Here is a 19,406-nt window from a genome sequence, read left to right as displayed (position 1 = left end):
AAAACACATTATAAGATCTATATGAGGAAGACTATACAACTCTGATGAACAAAATGGAAGAATTAAATAAATGGAGACATATTCCATGTTTATGGATAGGAAGACTCAATATCATCAAGAGGTCAGGTATTTCCAACTTGATCTCTAGATGTAACACTATTCCAATCAAAATCCCAACAAGTTATTTAGTGGATGTTGACAGGCTGATTCTAAAGAGTATATTGAGGGGCAAAAACCCCAGAACAGCCAACACAATATTGAAGGACAAAATATAGTTGAAGGACTGACAATACCTAACTGCAAGACTTACTATAAAGCTAAGTAATCAAGACGTGTGGTACTGGTGAAGGAACAAACAAATAGATCAAGGGAACAGAACAGAGAAACCAGAAGTAGACCCACATAAATGTAATCAACTGATCTTTGACCAAAAAAAATAAAAATAAAAAAACAAAGGCAATACAATGGAAGAAAGATCATTTTTCAACGAATAGTGCTGGAACAACTTGATGTCCACAAGCAAAAGAATTAATCTAGACACAGACCTTACACTTTTTATGAAAATTAACTCAAAATGGATCCAGAGACCTGAATATAAAACACAAAACTCTAAAACGCCTAGAAGATAACATAGGAGAAAAACAAATAACCTTGGGTATGGTGGTATCTTTCTACCAAAGGCATGATCTATGAAAAAAATAACTGATAAGTTGACCTCATTATAATTAAAAACTTCTGCTCTGCAAATGACACTTTCTAGAGAAATGAAAAGATAACCACAGTCTGGGAGAAAGTATTTGCAAAATATACATGTGATAAAGGAACTGCTATCTAATGTATACAGAAAGCTCTTAAAACTCAACAATAAGAAAACCTGATTAAGGGGCGCCTGGGTGGCTCCAATCAGTTAAGCGTCTGCCTTCGGCTCAGGTCGTGATCCCAGGGTCCTGGGATCGAGTCCTACATCGGGCTCCCTGCTCGGCGGGAGGCCTGCTTCTCCCTCTCCCACTCCCCCTGCTTGTGTTCCCCACTCTCACTGTGTCTCTGTCAAATAAATAAAATCTTAAAAAAAAAAAAAAAGAAAGAAAGAAAAGAAAAAGAAAACCTGATTTTAAAAATGAGCTAAAGATAAAAAAGGGGGGGGAGGGACTAAAGATCTGAACAGACACCTCACCAAAGGAAACAAAAACATACAGATGGCAAATGAGCACATGATAAGATGCTCGACATCATGTCATCAGAGAAATGCAAATTAAAATGAGATACATCTATGAGATACATACATATATCTATGAGATACATACACATCTATGAGAATGGCCAAAATCCAGAACACTGACTGACAAGACCAAATCCTGGTGAGAATGCAGAACAAGAGAAACTCCTGGTGTGTCAATGTACATTCATCAGTTGTAACAAATGTACCCCTCTGGTTCCACATATTGATAGTGACGTAAGCTGTGCATGTGTGATAGCAGAGCATACTATATGGGAACTCTGTAGTCTTCACTTAATTTTTCTGTGAAACTAAAGAGCTCCAAAAAATAAAATTTATTTTATAAAAAGGATTATATACCATGACCAAGTCGGATATACTCCAGTAATGCAGAAGTGGTTCAACATACAAAATATCAATCAACATAACACACCACATTAATAGAATGAAGGACAAAAACTACACTATCATTTCAAATGTCACAGAAAAGGGATTTGACAAAATCTATCAACCTTTCAAGATTAAAAAAACAACACTCAGAAAACTAGGAAAGAAGGAAATTTTCTCACAACGAGGAAGGGCATTTATGAAAAACCCATAGTTAACATATTCAGTGGTGAAAGACAAAGTTCTCCCCCTAAGATCAGGAACAAAATAAGGATGCCTGCTTTCACATGCTATTCAACAGTGTGCTGGATATTCTAGTCAGAGTAACTAGACAAGAAAAAAATAGTCAAAGGTATCCAAATTGGAGAGTAAAAATACCTTTTTTGTAAAAAAATATGATCCTATATAATATCCCAGAGAATCCACAAGAAGGCTAGTAAAGCTAATAAGCTCTGCAAAGTTGCAGGTTGCATGGTCAACAAACAAAAATCAGTTGTGTAGTCGTCTTTCTAATAACGAACAATCCAAAAAGGAAATCGAGAAAGCAATTCCATTTATAATAGTATTTAAGAGAATAAAACATGTAAGAGCAAATTTAACCAAGAGGTGAAAGACTTGTACACTAAAGACTACAAAACATTACTGAAAGAAATAAAAGACCAAAATAAATGGAAAGATACCCTATGCTCACAGGTCGAAACATCTTACTACCTAAAGTGATCTGCAGATTCAATGTAATCTCTATCAAAATTCCAACATCCTTTTTTTGCAGAAATCTAAAAGCCAATCTTCAAATTCATATGGAACTGCAAGGATCCCAAAAAGCCAAACCAATCTTTAAAAACAACTTGAGAAGGCTCACAGTTCTCAATATTAAAACCTACTACACGAAACTACAGTAATGAAAACCAGCATGTGGATAAACCTAAACAGACCAATTTAATAGTATTAAGAGTCCAGGAAAAAACCCACACATCTACAGCCCACTGATTTTCGACAAGGATACCAAGATATTCAGTAGGGAAGAACAATCTGTTCAACAAATGGGTGCTGGGATAACTGGATTTCTACATCAAAAGAATAAAGTTGGACCCTTAACTCACTTCATATGTAAAAATATACTCAAAATTGATCAAAACAAAATGTAAAAGCTAAAAGCATAAAATTCCTAAAAGAAAACATAGGGAGAAAGCTTCATGACACTGGACTTGTCAACAGGTACCCTGCCAAGCATAAACAACAACAAAGATATATTGGACTTCATCAAATTTTAAAATTTTTGTACACCAAATGACATTATCAAGAAAGTGAAAAGACAAACTACAGAATGGGAGGAAATATTTGCAAATCATATAGCTGATAAGGCTTTAATATCCAAAATATAAAGCACTCCAACAATTCAGAAACAAATAATTAAAAATGCACAAAGGAGGGGCGCCTGGGTGGCTCAGTCGGTTAGGCGGCTGCCTTTGGCTCAGGTCATGATCCCAGAGTCCTGGGATCGAGCCATCAGGCTCCTTGCTCAGCAGGGAGTCTGCTTCTCCCTATCCCTCTGTCACTCCCCCTGCTTGTGCTCGCTCTCATTCTCTCTGTCAAATAAAAAAAATTAAAAATGCACAAAGGAATCTAATAGATATTTCTCCAAAGAAGACCTACAAATGGCAAATAAGCACATGAAAAGATGCTCAACATCACTAATTATTAGGGAAATTTAAATGAAAATCACCCATTAGGATAGCTATTTATCAAAACATAGCAGAAAATAAGTGCTGGAGACAGTGAGACGTAACTGGAACCCCATGCATTGCTAGTGAGAATGTAAAACAGCGCAGTCACTATGGAAAACAGTATGGTGTTTCCTCAAAGTAAACATAAAATTACCATATGACTCAATAATTCCACTCCTAGGTGTATACCCAAAGAACTGAAAAAGGAGATTCAGATAGATACTTGCATACCGATGTCACAACAGCCAAAAGCTGGAAACAAACCAAGTGTCCATCACAGATGAATGTGGTATACACATACAATGGACTATTACTTAGCTGTGAAAAGTTAAAATGAAGTTCTGATACATGCTACCACATTGATGAACCTTGAAAACATTATGCTAAGTAAAATAAATTAGACACAAAAAGACAACTACAACATGATTCCACTTACACGGGATACCTAGAATAGGTAAATTCATAGAAAGGAGATTTACAACAACATCTATCGGAGTTTCTTCTCTGGCGATGGAGGGCTCCTCTGAGGAAAAGGCATTATCAAGGTGTGTCGGTAAGGTGGAAAGGGAGTCTTTTTCTACTTGAAAAATTTCTGGAAGATAGTGGTAATGGCTGCAAACAGTGTGAATGTAATTAATGCCACTACATTATACCCTTAAAATTGGTTAAAAAGGCAAACTTTGTTATTTATACACACACACATATTTTTTTTTACCGTGATAAAAAATATTGTTAAAAAAAAAATACACTTTTTTCTAAAGACAAGGTAAAATTGCCATGACAGAAACAAAAGATGAAGCTGGGCCAATAAGGGAGGGCGTATTTCTCCTACACAGGGATTCAAAACAAACCTAAGAAGGAAAATAGGAGAAAAGCAGTGTCTACAGTCCCCATGCCACACTTCCAACTGTACCCAGAGCACAGCCATGGACGAGTCCCCATGACCTGGCTGGCCATAGCTCAGCTCTGGCCATCTCCCCAGAAGGCTGTGGGGCACAGACACGGGAAGATGCTGTTAACTCATCACCCACCAACTGTGTCCTGGACACCCCTGAAGACACTGGAGGTAAAATGATGGCTAGTACACCCTGCCCTCATGGAGCTTAGAGTTTAGTGGGTGAGACATAAATCTAACCAGCAGGAGACAGAAAGCAGACCTATGAAAAAGTAAAGACCTTCTGAACTCGAAAAAAGAAAGTTATCTATAAGTCTTAAAAAAATTAAAGTATGAAAGAAGCATTTTGAGATATGAACATTAAAAGAGAAAAGAGCTTTTATAACAATATCTATCAGAGTTTCTTCTCTGGCCATGGAAGGCTCCTCTGAGGAAAAGGCAGAAGGCAGACACTGTGAGCCCAGGCAGCCCCGGCCCCCAGCTGCCACCCGAGGTTGGTGAGAGCCTCTCCCGCCTACCTGAGGCCACCTTAGGTTGGTTGCCAACAATTCCAACGGTCCTCCCATTCATTCTTGCAAAACCAACAACGATGTTCTTGGCATAATTGGGCATGATCTCAAAAAATTCTCGCTCATCAACAACCTGCAGGGATAAATTTACACCTGAGCTCAAAATGATAAAGAACGAGATACAGCTACATTACAGAATGACAGAGGTGGAGAGCCCTCACCCACTGCGGGGTCTGCAAGGATGCAGGCATGGCAGTGCCTCCTCCCTGCTGGGGAGGAGAAACCAGTGCACCCTTTTTTAAAGGTTCTATTTGAATTTGGCATTATTTTATTCTTTTAACCTTATTTTGAAATCATTTCAAACTTACATAAAAATTTCCAGAACAGCAAAAAAAGTGTATCTCCATTTAACATTTTACCACATACGTTTTACCATTCCCTCTCTGTCCCCACCTACATCTCCTCTCTTTCCTATTTATATATATTTATATATATATATGTAAATTTATTTATATATACACATATATATTTTTCTCTCTCTACATATGTACGTCTATGCACACAATTTTTCTCCTGAACTATTTGAGAGTAAGTTACAGACAAGATGCCTCTTTACTTCTAAGTACCTCAGTATGTACCTCCTAAGAACAAGGACATCATAAAACTGCAGTGAGATTGTCAAAATCAGGAAACTAATACTACTAGCTACTATAAAACCTTGTTCAAATATTGCCAGTTATTCCAGTAACACTCTTTATAACAACAAAAATCTGGTTCTAGAATCTACCCAAGAGCAGCAGTTGCTTCTAGTAGTCACGTCACTTAGCCTGCTATAATTCCCCCCTCAGTCCTTTTCTTCATGATCATGACATCTTTGAAGACCACAGCCTGGTCATTTGGTTATTTGCCTTCCATTTGGGTTTAATGTTTCTTCATATTTAATGTCAGGGTAATCGTTTTTGGCAGAGTATCACAAAAGTGACCCTCTCAGTAAATCACATCAAAAGGCACATAATGGGGGCACCTGGTTGGCTCAGTTTAGTGTCTGACTCTTGATCTCATCTCAGGTCTTGAACTCAGGATCATGGGTTCAAGCCCGGTGTTGGGCTCCATGCTGAGCATGGAGCCTACTTAAAAAAAGGGGAGAGGGTGCACATAATGTCAATTTGGCCATTAATGGTGGTGATATATGCAGGTTTCTCCCCTGTAAAATAAGTATACTGTGGGGAAATATTTAGAAATTATGTAAAAATCCTATTTTTCATCAAATTTTCACCCACTAGCTTTAGCATTCATGATTCTTACCTGACGCAATTATTGCCATGATAGCTGCTGAACGGGGATTTCCCTCACCCCATTTATTAGCTAGAATTCTACTATCAGAGAGCTCTCTTGTCTTTCCCATTTATTTACATCATCCACAAGTATGAACTTAGGAATTCTTGTTTTATTATGTGGATTGTAATCTTTGCCATCATTATTTTATGTTTAAATTGCCCCATATTTGCCAGTGAGAGCTCATTCAAGGAGGGTCCTGTGCCACTTGATGTTTCTCCATTGCTCTTTGAGCACTATGTTACATTCTGGAATTACCTTACTTGCAGGTTCATCTTGTAATTTTTCTTGGCCCAAGCCCAGAATCAGCCATTTCTCCAAAGGGCTCAGATTCCTTGGGGGAGGTGGGGGGGAGGTGCAGGTAAGCTTGCTTCTAAAAAGCTGTCCTAGAGGGCAGAGCTAGGAAATCCACACACACACACACACACACACACCCATTTCTAAAAGTAGTATGAAAACACTGAGTTCATATTAATAACTCTAATTCTACTCCAATTCAACCATGGGTTTCATTCTAATTTGCCCCTTACCATATTCAGAACTCCTTTCTCCTACAGTAGATATTAGACTCCCATTATCCTCAAAATGAACTTACTTAATCCTTAAATACAGAGTAACTGGTTTCAGAAAACCCCCTATTACTGCAAACAAAACAAAAACTAAAATTCAGTACTGCTTTACAACTATTCGTCGCTGGACTAAAGGTATATAGTCAAAATACTGTCTTTAAAAGTTATTCATTTGAAACACAGGTTCATTTGTTTTTATTCCATCTTAAAGGTTTTCCCTCAATCTTTTCTTTAATATGTGAACATTAACATAGACTAATGTCACTCCCTTCCACCCTAATTCTACTCACCCTGTCATTAATCTCATTTTCTGATTTATCTCTCATGTGTATATTACAGAAATGAGTAGATACATGTGTATCTTTTTAATTCCCACTTCTGTCTAAGAAGGAAAGTAACCTACTACAAATACTCTTTAGCACTTCAGATTTCTTCACTTAACAATATATCCTGAGAATTGCTTCCCATCAGTTCATAGAGATCACGCTCGCTCTTTTTCCTGCCTAGGACTCTACTGTGTGGAGGTCCCAAAGTTTACTCAACTTATCTCCCATGTGTTGCCTACATTAAATTCAGGCTGCCTACATTATTTTGCAATTGCAAATAACACAACAGTAGTAACCTTGAACGTCTATAATTTTGAATGATGAGAAGTGTATCTTCAGTATAAATACCTGAAAGGTACACTGCTGGGTTTACATGTAAATAATACCCACTTAGTCTTAGAAATTACCATATGCCCTTCCCAGCAATTTATGAGACAGTCTGCTTTGCCAGACTTACCAATGGAAAATGTTTTCAAGTTGTTAATTTTTTGCCAATCTGCCAGATGAGAAATGATGACTCAGTGTAATTTTAATTTGCATTTCTAACATAATGAGTCAAGTGGAAAATCTTTCCATATCTTTAAGGTCCATTTTATATATATTTTTGTGAGCTATCCATGGTTCCTGCCTGTTTTTCTATCAATTTTGGTCTTCCTCAATTTTTAAGAGTTTTTTTTAACGTATGAAGGATATTAGTCTTTTTTTTTTTTTCCAGATTTATTTGAAAGGCAAGATGGTGGAAGAGTAGGAGACCTAAATTTCATCTGGTCCCAGGAATTCAGCTAGATAGGTATCAAACCATTCTGAAAACCTACAAACTGAACAGGAGACCGAAGAATAGTAGCAACTCTCTGAACAGAAAAGTGATCACTTTGTAGAAGCAGGGACCCAACAAGCAGCAGATCTGGGGAGACTCCCCTTCCTCCCCCGGGAAGAGTGGCGCAGGAGCACACCGCAGGGATCTGCTGGGTTTTAAGACTCCACACGGGGTCGTGAGCCAGAGACAGAAACGCTGGGTCACAGGCCGGGTGAGCACAGAGTCACAGAAAGACAGGGGGGGCTGAGTACAGAGCTGCCAGATATCGGAGGGGGGAAGCTGGCTGCAAAGACAGAGCCGAGGAGTGGGCTCTCAGATCGGGGTTGCCATAATCCATGATCTGCGGCACAGTCGGGCCACTGCTCTTCCAGCAGGGACCCAACCAGCGGCAGATCCAGGGAGACTCCCCTTCCTCCCCTGGGAGAAGTGGCGCGGGAACGCACTGCAGGGATCTGCTGGGTTTGAAGACTGTAAACGGGGTCGGGTGCCAGAGACAGAAACTCTTGGTCACAGGCCATGTGAGCACAGAGTGTGGCTGGAGACCGGGGAGACAGGAGTGACTGACTGCTTTTCTCTGGGGGCTCACTGAGGAGTGGGGCCCCCAGTTCTTGGCTCCTCCGGGGCGGAGACTGGGAAGCCGCTACTTTCACTCTTGTCCTCCAAAGCTGAATGGAAAGCTTGCAGGGAACAAAAAGCTCCCGAGAGCAAACCTGAGCAGATTACTTAGCCCGGCCCGGGCAAGAGCGGGGCAATTCTACCTCGGACAAAGACATTTGAGAACCAGGGTAACAGGCCCCTCCCCCAGAAGATCAGCAAGAACAGCCAGCCAAGACCAAGTTTATTGATCAAAGAGAATGGCAGAACTCCATAGCTAGGGGAATACAGCACATAGAATTCATGGCCATTTTTCCCATGATTCTGCAGTCTTTCAAAGTTAATTTTTTTAATTTCCTTTTTTTTCTATTTTTTTTCCCTTTTTCAACCAACATCTTATCAATCCATTTTTTTAAAATCTTTTTTATGTTTCATTTTTAGAGTCATATTCTATCCCTTCATAGTAGTTAACCTTATTTTTGGTATATATATATATATATGTTGTTCTCTCTTTAAAATTTTGGGATACAGTTTCTTCTAACAGACCAAATATACCTTAAATCTCTAGTGTACGGCTTTGTTCTAGTCTCCTGCCTGATCACATTCTCTCCCTTTTTTTTTTTTAATTTCTCTTCCTTCTTTTTTCAACACCATCTTATCAATTCCTTCTATAAAATCTTTTTCAATATTCACGCTTATAATCATATTCTATCCCTTCATTGTATATACCCTTATTTTTGTACATAGAAGTTTTTCTTTAAAATTTTAGGGAGGCAGTTTCATCTAACAGACCAAAATACGCCCAAAATCTAGTGTGTGGCACTGATCTATTCACCGGCCTGATCATATTTGATCATATTCTTTTTTTTTTCTTTTTCTTTTTCCTTTTCTTCCCCTTTCTTTTCCTCTGTATTTCAGGTCTCTTCTGATTTGTTTAGTATGTATTTTTCTGGGGTTGTTGTTACCCTGTTGGCATTTTGTTCTCTCATTCATCTATTCTCCTCTGGACAAAATGAAGAGATGGAAAAACTCACCTCAAAAAAAAGAACAAGAGGCAGTACTGACTGCTAAGGACCTAATCAATACATTAGTAAGATGTCAGAACTAGAGTTCAGAATGACGATTATAAAGATACTAACTGGGCTTGAAAAAAGCATGGAAGATACCAGAGAATCACTTTCTGGAGAATAAAAGAACTAAAATCTAACCAAGTTGAAATCAAAAAGGCTATTAATGAGGTGCAATCAAAAATGGAGGCTCTGACTGCTAGGATAAATGAAGTAGAAGAGAGAATTAGTGATATAGAAGACCAAACGATGGAGAACAAAGCAGCTGAGAAAAAGAGAGATAAACACCTACTGGATCACGAGGACAGAATTCGAGAGATAAGTGATACCATAAGATGAAACATTAGAATAACTGAGATCCCAGAAGAAGAAAGAAAGAAAGAGGGGGGCAGAAGGTATATTGGAGCAAATTATAGCAGAGAACTTCTCTAATTTGGGGAAGGAAACAGGCATCAAAATCCAGGAGGCACAGAGAACCCCCCTCAAAATCAATAAAAATAGGTCAACACCCCGACATCTATTAGTAAAACCAGTCTCAGAGACAAAGAGAAAATCCTGAAATCAGCTCAGGACAAGAGGTCTGTAACCTACAATGGTAGAAACATTAGATTGACAGCAGACCTACCCACAGAGACCTGGCAGGCCAGAAAGGACTGGCATGATATATTCAGAGCACTAAATGAGAAAAATATGCAGCCAAGAATACTATATCCAGTTAGGCTGTCACTGAAAATAGAAGGAGAGATAAAAAGCTTCCAGGACAAACAAAAACTAAAAGAATTTGCAAACATGAAACCAGCCCTACAAGAAACATTGAAAGGGGTCCTCTAAGCAAAGAGAGAGCCAAAAAGTAACATAGACCAGAAAGGAACAGAGACAACATACAGTAATAGTCACCTTACACTCAATACAATGGCACTAAATTCCTATCTTTCAATAGTTACCCTGAATGTAAATGGGCTAAATGCCCCAATCAAAAGACACAGGCTATCAGATTGGATTAAAAAACAAGCCCCATTGATATGCTGTCTGCAAGAGACTCATTTTAGACCCAAAGACACCCCCAGATTGAAAGTGAGGGGATGGAAAACCATTTACCATGCTAATGGACATCAAAAGAAAGCTGGGGTGGCAATCCTTGTACCAGACAAATTAGATTTTAAACCAAAGACTGTAATGAGAGATGAGGAAGGACATTACATCATACTTAAACGGCCTATCCAACAAGAAGATCTAACAATTATAAATATCTATTCCCCTAATATGGGAGCAGCCAAGTATATAAGCCAATTAATAACAAGATCAAAAAAACACATCGACAACAATACTATAATAGTAGGGGACTTTAACACCCCCCTCACTGAAATGGACAGATCATCTAAGCAAAAGATCAACAAGGAAATAAAGGCTCTAAATGACACACTGGACCAAATGGACTTCACAGATATATTCAGAACATTCCATCCCAAAGCAACAGAATACACATTCTTCTCTAGTCCCCATGGAACAATCTCCAGAATAGATCACATCCTAGGTCACAAATCAGGTCTCAACCAGTACCAAAAGACTGGGATCATTCCCTCCATATTTTCAGACCACAATGCTTTGAAACTAGAACTTAATCACAAGAGGAAAGTCGGAAAGAACTCAAATACATGGAGGCTAAAGAGCATCCTACTAAAGAACGAACGGGTCAACCAGGAAATTAAAAGAAGAATTAAAAAAAATTCATGGAAACCAATGAAAATGAAAACACAACTGTTCAAAATCTTTGGGATGCAGCAAAGGCAGTCCTAAGAGGAAAGTATATAGCAATACAAGCCTTTCTCAAGAAATAAGAAAGGTCTCAAATACACAACCTAACCCTACACCTAAAGAGCTGGAGAAAGAACAGCAAATAAAGTCTAAACCCAGCAGGAGAAGAGAATTAATAAAGATCAGAGAAGAAATCAATGAAATAGAAACCAAAAGAACAGTAGAACAGAACAACAAAACTAGGAGCTAGCTCTCTGAAAGAATTAATAAGATTGATAAACCCCTGGCCAGACTTATCAATAAGAAAAGATAAATGACCCAAACTAATAAAATCATGAATAAAAGAGGAGAGATCACAACCCACACCAAAAAAATACAAACAATTATAAGAACATATTATGAGCAACTATATATCAGCAAATCAGACCACCTGGAAGAAATGCACACATTCCTAGAGATGTATAAACTACCAAAACTGAACCAGGAAGAAATAGAAAACCTGAACAAAACTATAACCACTAAGGAAATTGAAGCAGTCATCAAAAATCTCCCAAAAAACAAAAGCCCAGGGCCAGATGGCTTCCCAGGGGAATTCTACCAAACATTTCAAGAAGAATTAATACCTATCGTTCTGAAACTGTTCCAAAAAACAGAAACGGAAGGAAAACTTCCAAACTCATTTTACAAGGCCAGCATTACTTGATCCCAAAACCAAAGACCCCATCAAAAAGGAGAATTACAGACCAATATCCCTGATGAACATGGATGCAAAAATTCTCACCAAAATACTAGCCAATAGGATCCAACAGTACATTAAAAGGATTATTGACCACGAACAAGTGGGACTTATTCCTGGGCTGCAAGATTAGTTCAACATCCGCAAATCAATCAATGTGATACAATACCTTAATAAAAGAAAGAAGAAGAACCATATGATCCTCTCAATAGATGCAGAAAAAGCATTTCACAAAGTACAGAACCCTTTCTTGATTAAAACTCTTCAGAGTGTATGGGCGCCTGGGTGGCTCAATTAAGCAACTGAGTCCTGGGATCGAGTCCCGCATCGGACAACCCGCTCGGTGGGGAGTCTGCTTCTCCCTCTAACCCTCTCCCTTCTCATGCTCTTTCTCATTCTTTCTCTCTCAAATAAATAAATAAAATCTTAAAAAAAAAAAAAACTCTTCAGAGTGTAGGGAGAGAGAGTACATACCTCAGTATCATAAAAGCCATCTATGAAAAACCCACAGCAAATATCTCAATGGGGAAAAACTGAGAGCTTTCCCCCTAAGGTCAGGAACATGGCAGGGATGTCCACTATCACCACTGCTATTCAACATAATACTAGAATTCCTAGCCTCAGCAATCAGACAACAAAAAGAAATAAAAGGCATCTGAATCAGCAAAGAAGAAGTCAAACTCTCACTCTTTGCAGATGATAGGATACTTTATGTGCAAAACCCAAAAGACTCCACTCCAAAACTGCTAGAACTCATACAGGAATTCAGTAAAGTGGCAGGATATAAAATCAATGCACAGAAATCAGTGGCATTTCTATACACCAACAACAAGACAGAAGAAAGAGAAATTAAGGAGTCAACCCCATTTACAACTGCACCCAAAACCGTAAGATACCTAGGAATAAACCTAACCAAAGAGGCAAAGAATCTGTACTCAAAAAACTATAGAATACTCATGAAAAAAGTTGAGGAAGACACAAAGAAATGGAAAAACGTTCCATGCTCATGGATTGGAAGAACAAATATTGCGAAGATGTCAATGCTACCTAGAGCAAGCTACACATTTAATCCAATCCCTATCAAAATACCATCAACTTTTTTCAAAGAAATGGAACAGATAATCCTAAAATTTGCATGGAACCAGAAAGGACCCTGAATAGCCACAGAAATGTTGAAAAAGAAGAGCAAAGCTGGTGGCATCACAATTCCAGACTTCAAGCTCTATTACAAAGCTGTAATCATCATAACAGTATGTGCTGGCACAGAAACAGACACACAGATCAGTGGAACATAAGAGAGAGCCCAGAAATGGACCCTAAACTCTATGGTCAACTCATCTTCGACAAAGCAGGAAAGAACGTCCAATGGAAAAAAGACAGTCTCTTCAACAAATGGTGTTGGGAAAACTGGACAGCCACATGCAGAAGAAGGAAACTGGACCATTTCCTTACACCACACACAAAAATAGACTCAAAATGGATGAAAGACCTCAATGTGAGACAGGAGTCCATCAAAATCCTAGAGGAGAGCACAGGCAGCAACCTCTTCAACCTCAGCCACAGCAAATTCTTCCTAGAAACATCGCCAAAGGCAAGGGAAGCAAGGGCAAAAATGAACTATTGGGACTTCATCAAGATAAAAAGCTTTTGCAAAGCAAAGGAAACAGTCAACAAAACCAAAAGACAACCGACAGAATGGGAGAAGATATTTGCAAAGGACATATCAGATAAAGGGCCAGTATCCAAAATCTATAAAGAACTTCTCAAACTCAACACCCAAAGAACAAAGAATCCAATCAAGAAATGGGCAGAAGACATGAACAGACATTTTTCCAAAGAAGACATCCAAATGACCAACAGACACATGAAAAAGTGCTCAATATCGCTCGGCATCAGGGAAATCCAAATCAAAACCTCAATGAGATACCACCTCACACCAGTCAGAATGGCTAAAATTAACAAGTCAGGAAACGACAGATGTTGGCGGGTTGCGGAGAAAGGGGAACCCTCCTACACTGTTGGTGGGAATGCAAGCTGGTGCAGCCACTCTGGAAAACAGTATGGAGGTTCTTCAAAAAGTTGAAAATAGAGCTACCCTACGATCCAGCAATTGCACTACTGGGTATTTACCCCAAATGTAGGGATCCGAAAGGGGTATGTGCACGCCAATGTTTATAGAAGCAATGTCCACAATAGCCAAACTATGTTAAGAGCCAAGATATCCATCAACAGATGAATGGATAAAGAAGATATGGTGTATATATATATAATGGAATACTATGCAGCCATCAAAAAAGGGGAAGAAAAAAAAACAAACGAAATCTTGCCTTCTAAAAGTTCCGATTTTGTGCTCCGCTGCTCTATCACTTGCCAGTAGCCAGCTGAGGAGGATCCCTTCCCCCAAGGTCTATCTTCCCGAATATCACCTCGGATTCACTTCTCCGCACATCCTACCTTCCAGAAAGTGGTCACTTTTCTGTTCAGAGAGTTGCTGCTATTCTTTTCTTTGATCTCAAGTCTGTAGGTATTCAGAATGGTTTGATACCTATCTGGCTGAATTCCTGCGACCAGACGAAATTTAGGTCTCCTACTCCTCCGCCATCTTGCCCACTTCAATAACCGTATTTTTTCATTTCAATCAAGAATAGATTTGCAAGTGAAACCATACTTTTGTTTCTGTCGCTATAAATTTATAGTTTTGATCAGTGTTTGTGGTATTTTTGCTTTATGGAATTTAACAATGCTCTCTTTCTGGCCTAATATGTAATCAACTTTTGTGAATGTTCCATGCATACTGGAAGTGATGATTTAATGCCTATTACAAGGCTGTAACATCTGAAATAGATCCTGGAGATCTACCTATTAGTGTGACTGAGATCTTGTATATCTTTTTTTTTTTTTTGGTCCATTTGACCTGCCTTGTATTAATTATGTGTTTAAGTCAAATATTTGTTTCTACCTATGGCTCCTTGGATTTCCCATAGTTTCTGCTTTATAAAGTTCATGGTTTTATCATTTGGGACATAGTTGTTTTTTTTTTTTTATCATCAGTATGAATTGTGGCTTTTACCATGTGAAAATGTCTTTCCTTGCCATAATTAAAACTTTAATTTTATGTCATCCAATATTAGGATCACAAACACTGCTATGTTGTTTCCGTTCTCTGGTATACCTCTTGCCCATCCCTTATTTTTAACTTTTCTGAATCATTTTAAGTGTCTCCTATATATCACACATAGTTGGTCTTGCTTTATGAGACAAATTAAACCTCTTTTTCTTTTAATAAAGGAGATAAGTGAGTTTAATAAGCTAATCCATTCATATTTATTCACATAAAAGACATCTGGTTTTTACTCTTTATAATTACTCTCTATGAACCATGTTGTATTTGCTGTTGTGTGTTTATACTGTTATTTGTGAATTTATATTTTTGATCTAGTGGGTACTTTTGTAATCATACCTATTTAATAAACCTTCAGCTGTTTATTATTTCCTGTTTTATTAACTGGGTTGCCTATTTGTAATAGTATCTGTTGATTCAACAATCAGTGAACTTATGCTGCTATACTCTTTCTTCTTCCTTCTCCCATTTTTTCAGCTGCATTTTTTCTGCAACTATAACAGCATTTATACATTGTCCCCCATCCTCATTTCCAGCCCTGCTTTAGTCTTAGAATTATAATTAAATAAGCACCGCCAATTCTTTCATTGAAATTTCTCCTTGAAAACCTCTTACTTGGATGAAACTCATCTGCTAGAAGATTCCTCAAGAAAAGCCTGGGAACACAGTATTCCCTCAGTTCTTCCATAGTTAAAACTGGTTTTCTCTAGTCTTAATATATGAATATCAGGTTGGCCAGATATAAAATCCTTAGTCTCATAATCTCTCCTCCAGTCTCCTGAAAGTGCTTTTCCATTGTTGCTTGTTTTATGTATTGCTTTTAAGAAGTCCAATGCTACTCAGTCTCTCATCTTTATAAGGTACAGGAAATTTTTGCCTCCAAGTCCTGAAGATTTTTTACTTTAAAAATCTAATGGTCACTCGATATTTACTCAAGTTTGATCGCTCTAGGTTAATTTTTCCAGGTGCTCAGTGGGCTTTTTCATTAGGTAGCTCTAGGTCTTATTTTATATGTGCTTTCTTAGAACACAGTTTAAACATTAATTCAGGTCTTGATTTTTCTTCCTCAGACATTCCAATTACATCTATGTGCACTCTTTGCTTATCATCTACTTAAATCACTTTTTTACTTTTTTATCTTCAATTTCTTGGTTTTTCTACTTTTCTTCAGTGTTCCTTATTAAATTTCATTCAAGTGAATTCTCCCTAAAACACTTTCTAATTCTGTCTTCATGTCTGATAAACAATTTTGGGTCCCCCCCACCATTTTAATTCAATCAGCTTTACTTTACTTCTATTTCATATCAATTTTGTCATGAGTTTCTAAGTTTATAGTTTTCATAACCTCAAATACTAACTTGAAGCTACTGAACTCAGACTGCAGTATGATCATCTACTTCATGATTGACTTTATAGCAAAGGGTGTTTCTCAATTCAAGTTTTTTATTCTCATTTTTTATTTTAAAAAGCTTTATATAAACTACTTGTATCTGTGCATTTTGTTCACAGAGTTGGCAGTGGGATGGCAAACATGACCCCCAGTTCAAGAGCCCCCTTGTCTGTCAGTACAGCAAAATGCCATTTAGTTAATACACATCTTGATTTTAGGAAGGTGTATTGAAAGGGGCAATAGCTCCTTCAATATTTGTGGTTTTTATCTTGTAGACATAAATCTACCTTGCTTCATTTTTCCTTCACGTCACAATTTCCAAAAATGCCTCTCCCTTCCTTCTAATAGGTCTTCACCGGAATCAATGCCCTTCCATGACTGCCTTCTTTATACCTGTGTGCATGTTTAAGTTCCTCCCCTGAAGTCATTGCTGACCTAACAGGACTCTTTTCCAGTATTTTCACTCTTATAGTGAACTTCCTCTTCCTTAGAGTAATTTTACCTAAATTCCCTTCTCTTTCTTCTGTGCAATTTCTCAGCACTCCAACTCTCCACAGAGACCTGTAGTGGGAACTCAAGAAACAGACCAACTAGAAATTGGAGTTGTTCTTATTGTTAATTGAAGTTTGTAGTTTCCTGTCTCTGGGCTATATTAAAGCCATGAAAATGATAGTTTTAATTGTTGTTCTTATTAACCTATACAGTTCTTGAAGCATATGTAGAGTTCTCGACTTAGGAGACCACCACTAAGCTTGACTATCCAGAAAGCGCTCCTTTTTAAAATTTTAAATATTAATACTCACTGACCAAATTCCATTGCTGGGTTCCAATCCAATGAATATACTCATAAAAATATACTAATATACACACTGATGTTTATTGCAGTACTGCTTGTAAGAGCAAAACCTAGAGGACCTAAATGTCCATCAGCAGGGCAATGTTCCATCCACAAAATGGAATACTATACGGTCATTACAATAAATGAGGTAAATCTGTATGATAGGATACGGAAAGAAAGTGAAAAAGAGCAAAGTGTGTAAGTGTATAATACAATGTTTTTTGAGTTAGAAGTAAATATATGGATATATCGTTTGGCATGTAATAAATTTTTTTTGGAAAAATAGACACAAAACTTAATAGTGCTTACCTCTCGGAAAGAAGACTGATATGAAGGAAGGAAGAAGGAAAAGATGTGCATTTCATTTTACATGTTTCTGTAATTAAAGTATCCCTATGTACATGTTACTTGCTTGATTTTTAAAGCATTAAGAGTGCAGCAGAGTCTGCTAAGTATTGATCTAAAATCCAACTTCCATTTCTACCACCGTAACAGAAATGATGGGCAAATGACTACATTTTTCCAGCCTCCCTTGCAATTAGATGTTACTATTTGTGTTCTCTACAATGGACTTAATTACAATATCACAAGTGCAAAAAACAAAATATATGTATTAAACTACTAGCTCAAAAGCTTGGGGGGGCATAGGAGATAAACTGAAAGAAAGCAGAATATAAAAGCAGATAATAGGGCTTTAAAAAAGAAACAGAAAAATTAAAATGAAAAAGTTATTCTCTGAAATAGATTAACAGAATAGATAAACTACTAGGTAACCTATCAGGAAAACATAAAACAGGTTCCAGTCCAAATGGCAATGCAGGAAGACCCTGAACACAACTCCCCCATAAACACACATATCTACACCCACCTCTACAGCAATTCCTCTTGAAGAACTGAGGACTAACTGAACACCTTCTGCACAACAAGATAGATTACAGAGAGAAAGGCAAGAGAGAGACTTGGGAATAAAGGGAACCTCCACCCCCAAATGATGTGAACTGCAGTGGGGAGGGAAATGTGGAGGGACCCTGAGCAGATCTGTCTGCCCTGGGGCACAGAAAAAAAGCTAATAGTCTAAAAGGGCAACTAGAATATAAAGAAACCAGCCCTAGAACCCTGCCAAATGGCAGAGGAGCTCCTGGAACTCTCTCCAGATCAAAAGGGCTGGCATGTGTCACAACTGAAGTTCCCTTCCACTCTGATAGCACAAACCAGAGCAGGGTCCAGGCACCATAGCTGGCCTGCTGGCTCAGTGAGCCCTGGATGTCCTGGCACAGAAAAACAGCCACAGTTTAAAAGGAAAACTGGAATATAAAAGATCCAGCTCTAGAACTCTAGCAAACAGTGGGGGAACTGCTGGAACTCTCTCTGGGACAGAGGGGCAGGCAAGCACCATAGTTTATATTCCCCCTCCACCTTGACAGCATGGGCAAGAGCAGGATCCATGAGTCCTAATGGCAGCATGATCTGTCCCATCAAGACAGCCCCAGCACAGCATACACCAAAACACCCCAGGTCAGCAATCACTACAGCTCCAGCCATCTCACCAAGGTGACAAAGGTGTAAAGTACTGCAGAACACTCCCAAGCCCTCAACATGTTGGCTGCAGATTACTTGCTAGGGCACCTCCAATGCTGAGTACTCCAGGAACACCAACCAACACCCCATCTCGTCTGCAGGTGCCCTACCAGGATGCATTCCGGCACTGAACACCCCAGGACATCCCAGCTCACACCCACTTCAATGTCAGCTGTCCTGCCAGGGAACCCTCTGGGTAGAGAACCCCAGGACCACCCTGGCCCACATCCACTTCAGCTCCAGCCATCCCACCAGGGCAGCCCCAGAACAATGCCCTGGGACCCCCAGCCAATGCCAGCCACATCTCCAGAAAGTCAGCCAAAGGCAACAGGTACACACAGTCTATACATGGAATGACCATACACAAGACTATTCCTTCAAGTGTAGAAGTAGCTGTTACAGAGAATTCACAGAAACAAACACAAAAAGTCAAGCAAAATTAGGAGAGGAATGTCCCAAATGAAAGACCACCAACAAACCTCAGAAAAAGAGGTAAATGAAATACAGATAACCAGTCAACCTGATAAAGAATTCAAAATAATGGTT

General features: G+C 38.6%; 1 protein-coding gene across 3 annotated transcripts in view; it reads right to left on the bottom strand.

Annotated features, from left to right (window-relative positions):
* The window catches only part of PCCB (propionyl-CoA carboxylase subunit beta), a 97,440-nt gene that overhangs the window by 11,126 nt on the left and 66,908 nt on the right, over positions 1-19,406 (bottom strand). For all 3 annotated transcript variants that reach the window (XM_034995286.1, XM_034995295.1, XM_034995304.1), the window contains exon 10: positions 4,744-4,867. In XM_034995286.1, the coding sequence (XP_034851177.1) occupies positions 4,744-4,867 (124 nt within the window). The remainder of the gene's footprint in view (positions 1-4,743; positions 4,868-19,406) is intronic.

The sequence above is a fragment of the Mirounga leonina genome, unplaced genomic scaffold (genome assembly GCF_011800145.1).
Source record: "Mirounga leonina isolate KUSES-001 unplaced genomic scaffold, KU_Mleo_1.0 Mir_115, whole genome shotgun sequence".
In the NCBI taxonomy this organism is placed as follows: Eukaryota; Metazoa; Chordata; class Mammalia; order Carnivora; family Phocidae; genus Mirounga; species Mirounga leonina.
The sequence above is the reverse complement of the archived record's forward strand: the minus strand, read 5'-3'. Positions and strand labels throughout refer to the sequence as shown.